At 63.1% G+C, this 3,340-nt stretch overlaps 1 protein-coding gene across 2 annotated transcripts; it reads right to left on the bottom strand.

Annotated features, from left to right (window-relative positions):
- Positions 1-18: 18 nt before the first annotated feature.
- Positions 19-3,289, bottom strand: LOC113206343 (uncharacterized). 2 transcript variants are annotated; one of them, XM_052275991.1, is made up of 5 exons: positions 1,679-3,289; positions 1,471-1,587; positions 1,209-1,362; positions 777-1,112; positions 19-638 (listed from the first exon to the last, which is right to left on the bottom strand). In XM_052275991.1, the coding sequence occupies exons 1-5, from the start codon at positions 3,247-3,249 to the stop codon at positions 93-95; spliced, it is 2,724 nt and encodes a 907-aa protein (XP_052131951.1). In that variant the 5' UTR covers positions 3,250-3,289; the 3' UTR covers positions 19-92. The 2 variants fall into 2 exon arrangements, with proteins under 2 accessions (XP_052131951.1, XP_026278160.2); XM_026422375.2 differs by having other exon boundaries at positions 19-1,112.
- Positions 3,290-3,340: the final 51 nt, after the last annotated feature.

The following is a 3,340-nucleotide window of genomic DNA, read 5'->3' as shown; positions in this document are numbered from 1 at the left end:
TATTTCTTTAAAAAAACAGTCATAAACAGTTTGTAAAAACATCAAAACTGGAGATCAAAAAATACATGAATAATTCCAACGCCTTAAAAGGACTAGTAAGGGCGAAAGCGAGCAACCCTTTCGTTACTGTTTTGTGGCGCGTTGCCCGAGGCCTCTTGGCCGAACATACCCCTCCGACGACGGTCTCGCGGGGTGTCGCAGTAAGGATTAGGGCGGTCATGACCACGAGGGAGCACCCAGCAAGAGGCGCTGGGACTAGGGATCATCACTTGGAATGCGACCGGTGCGCTACGGGGCGCTCGTGCAGGAGAGGGAGGGCTGACCGGGGAGGGGAGACGGCGCCGACGGTGACGGTGGCGGTGACGGGAGTCGCGGTGATGAAGCTTCCTCTCTGTCTTTGCCTCCTTACTGCTCTGCAGGACCTCTCTAAGGTCGTCATCAACCCCGTTCGGAGGTGGACTTACTGAGGAGGGGAGCTGATGGTGACGAGAGTCGTTCCTCTCTAACTTGGCCTTACACTCCTTAGTGCTCTGGAGGACTTCTCCAAGGCCGTCATCGGCGCCGTTCGGAGGCGGACTTACTGGGGAGAACAGCCGACGACAGTGACGGGATTCGCTGTGGCGAGACTTACTTTCTATCTTCGTCTCGCACTCCTTGATCTCGTCCTGCAGGACTTTTCCACTGCCATGGCCGTCATGAAGGCCGTTCGGAGGCGGACTTACTAGGGAAGGGAGCCGACGGTGACGGGGTTCGCTGTGGCGAGACTTACTCTCTACCTTCGTCTCGCACTCCTTGATCTCGTCCTGCAGGACTTTTCCACGGCCATGGCCGTCATGAAGGCCGTTCGGAGGCGGACTTACTGGGGAAGGGAGCCGCCGGTGGCGGGGTTCGCTGTGGCGAGACTTGCTCTCTATCTTGGTCTCGCACTCCTTGATCTCCTGCAATATTTTTCCGAGGTCATCCATCACGTCGTCCAGATCCCCGCCGTTCTGGCCCTCCCGTTCCTGCTTGAGGTGCTCCTCCTTCACCGCCACCGTCCGGTTCGTCAGGCGACGGTACATCTCCTCGGCCGCGTCGTCCGCTTTCTTCCACAGCAGCATCTTCTCCAAGACCTGCGAGCACATGACACAGTGCGCATTTAGCGTAAGACTTCACACACTCAACCGACGCATTCGGTTTTTCAAGAGCAAATGTCATTGAAAACTCACCTGCGAGACGGATGGTTTTGGCCGTTCTGCGTTTTTGCTCTTGGCCAGCACGCCGTACGGGACAGAAACCACGGCCAGGACCATGCGGTGGTTGGTGTCGCTGAGGCCGGCGCTCGGGACGGACCGGACGGCCAGGACGGAGCCGCGGTACTGCCTATCGGGAAATCCACGTGCACGGTTAGAGGTCAGTCGTTTAGAGGTTGCGATCATAGCCTCGCCCCCAGGACACAGCACCAGAGCCAGATCAACACGAAGACCCTACCTGCGCACCAGGACGTGGTCCACCTGGCTGCATGATATCCGCTCCGAGCCGTCGGCGAGCCGCTCCACGGTCATCCGGGTGGCGCGCGCGTCCGCCTTCTTGTCCAGTATGGTCGACCTGGCGGGCGAAACACACGAGTGGTGAAGTTGATCGCAGAGGGTGACGTTTCTTTCGCGTTTCCGCGGCCACGGCTTCACTTCGCGCTTACCTGATGACCAGGTCGTTGCGCCTGGCGAAGTGCACGAGGCGCACCCCGTTGCTGCTGTAGTCGCGGTGGAGGCTGGACTTCCCCGCGACGCACCTGAGCGAGTTCGGCTGGCGGCCGACCTCGGCGCCGAAGTCACCCAGCACGACGAGGACGGCGGTGCGGGGGGCGGCGCTCACCATGGTGCGCAGCGCTTTGGAGAAGCTTTCGTGCACCTCCTCGGCGGCGTCCTCGGGCGGGGCGAACGCGCTCACCAGGGACACGTTCATGGGCGTGGCGAACAGGTCCAGCCGGCACGCGCGTGACGACGGCGAGGAAACGAAGCTGCTCACCGCGCCGACCAGGTCGTCCCGGACCGCGAAGCCCGTCTCCGTGCTGCTCGCGCCGACGCCGCCGTGGGCGAACACCGTGTAGCCCTCCAGCTCGCCGATGCTGGACTCCAGAGCGTGTCCCTGCAGGGCAGCAATCTGGACGCCGTTGGCAGCCAGGCTGCGGGCCACCCCCGAGGGCCCATTCACCTGCTTCCCCAACCACGGCGACAGAGGCGCCCCTCGGCAAGCACCCGCCGCGGACAAGTAGCCCACGTTCCACGTCGCGAGCGTCAACGGCTTGTCCTGCACGGGGATCCTCATGAGCCGGCGCCCGTGAACTGGACGCGTACTGCTGGCGCACTGCTCCTCACTGCCACTTTTGATGCCGGGTCCAAGATCTTCAGATTTGACACTATTCACATCACTATCACTCCAGCCGGAACTAAGTCCACTTGCGGTAGAGTCCTCTTCGCCCTCAGATTTGATTTGGACCTCAGCGCAGTGCCCACTGGGACGTGGAGACGGCGTCGACTCCAGTCCAGAGTCGGGGGACAGCTGAGGAGGCGAGCACAGCGGTGGGGGCGCCGGCGGCAGCGAAGGGGTGGTGACGGACGGGGGGTAGCAGCCCACTCTAAAGACGCTCGAGTATCTTGGCGCGCACTCGCTGTCAGAGCACAGCAGACACACGGTCCTCAGGGGCGTAATACCCTCGTGCGGGCTGACCATGGACGTGCCGTGGCCAGGCAACAGGATCAGGATGTTGACGGCCTCGGAGTCCGCGCAGGCCTGAATCACCTCCACGCCGAACGCCCTCGCCGTCCAGGCGTCGCCCGTATCGCGGATGTAGCCGTCGACCATGGCCTGCATGTTGGGGATGCGGTTGAGGTCGAGGTAGGCGTTGCCGTCGTAGTACCCGTAGTTCCTGGTCACGGCCTCCACGATGGCGTCCAGGTAGCGGCGGCGGTGCAGGGCGAGTTGGACGGCCAGCCGGTGCCTCAGCAAGGCCACCTGGCCGGGAAGCACGTCGACGCCGCAACCGGTCAGCTGATGCGTCAGGGCCTCCATGAGCATGTTGCTGCACGTCAGCGACGTGGGGAGGTCGACGTGCTCGATGAGCACCGCGAAGCGTTCGTTGTCGGCGCGCGTCGTCCGGCGGAGGGCCGGCGGGGCGTCCACGGGGAAGGCCATGTTGTGCGGCAGGGCCTCGGCGGCGGCCGCGACCCCGTCGGGGAAAAGGGCCTGCTGGCACACGCGGAACGGCATGGTGCTGCGGGGCGGCGCGCACCTTGCAGACTGACTGGACTGGACTGTCGACTGTTGCTGACTAGGGGTGGGGGAGGGGAGGGGGTTGCAG

This window comes from Frankliniella occidentalis, unplaced genomic scaffold (genome assembly GCF_000697945.3).
Source record: "Frankliniella occidentalis isolate FOCC.00 unplaced genomic scaffold, Focc_3.1 Scaffold1331, whole genome shotgun sequence".
Lineage (NCBI taxonomy): Eukaryota > Metazoa > Arthropoda > Insecta > Thysanoptera > Thripidae > Frankliniella > Frankliniella occidentalis.
The sequence above is the reverse complement of the archived record's forward strand: the minus strand, read 5'-3'. Positions and strand labels throughout refer to the sequence as shown.

Coding starts and splice junctions, on each gene's coding strand:
- LOC113206343 (XM_026422375.2), bottom strand. CDS start 3,249: ATGCCGTTCCGCGTGTGCCAGCAGGCCCTTTTCCCCGACGGGGTCGCG. Junction 1,588..1,678: donor CGCAACGACCTGGTCATCAG/GTAAGCGCGAAG, acceptor TTCGCCCGCCAG/GTCGACCATACTGGACAAGA. Junction 1,363..1,470: donor GACCACGTCCTGGTGCGCAG/GTAGGGTCTTCG, acceptor ATTTCCCGATAG/GCAGTACCGCGGCTCCGTCC.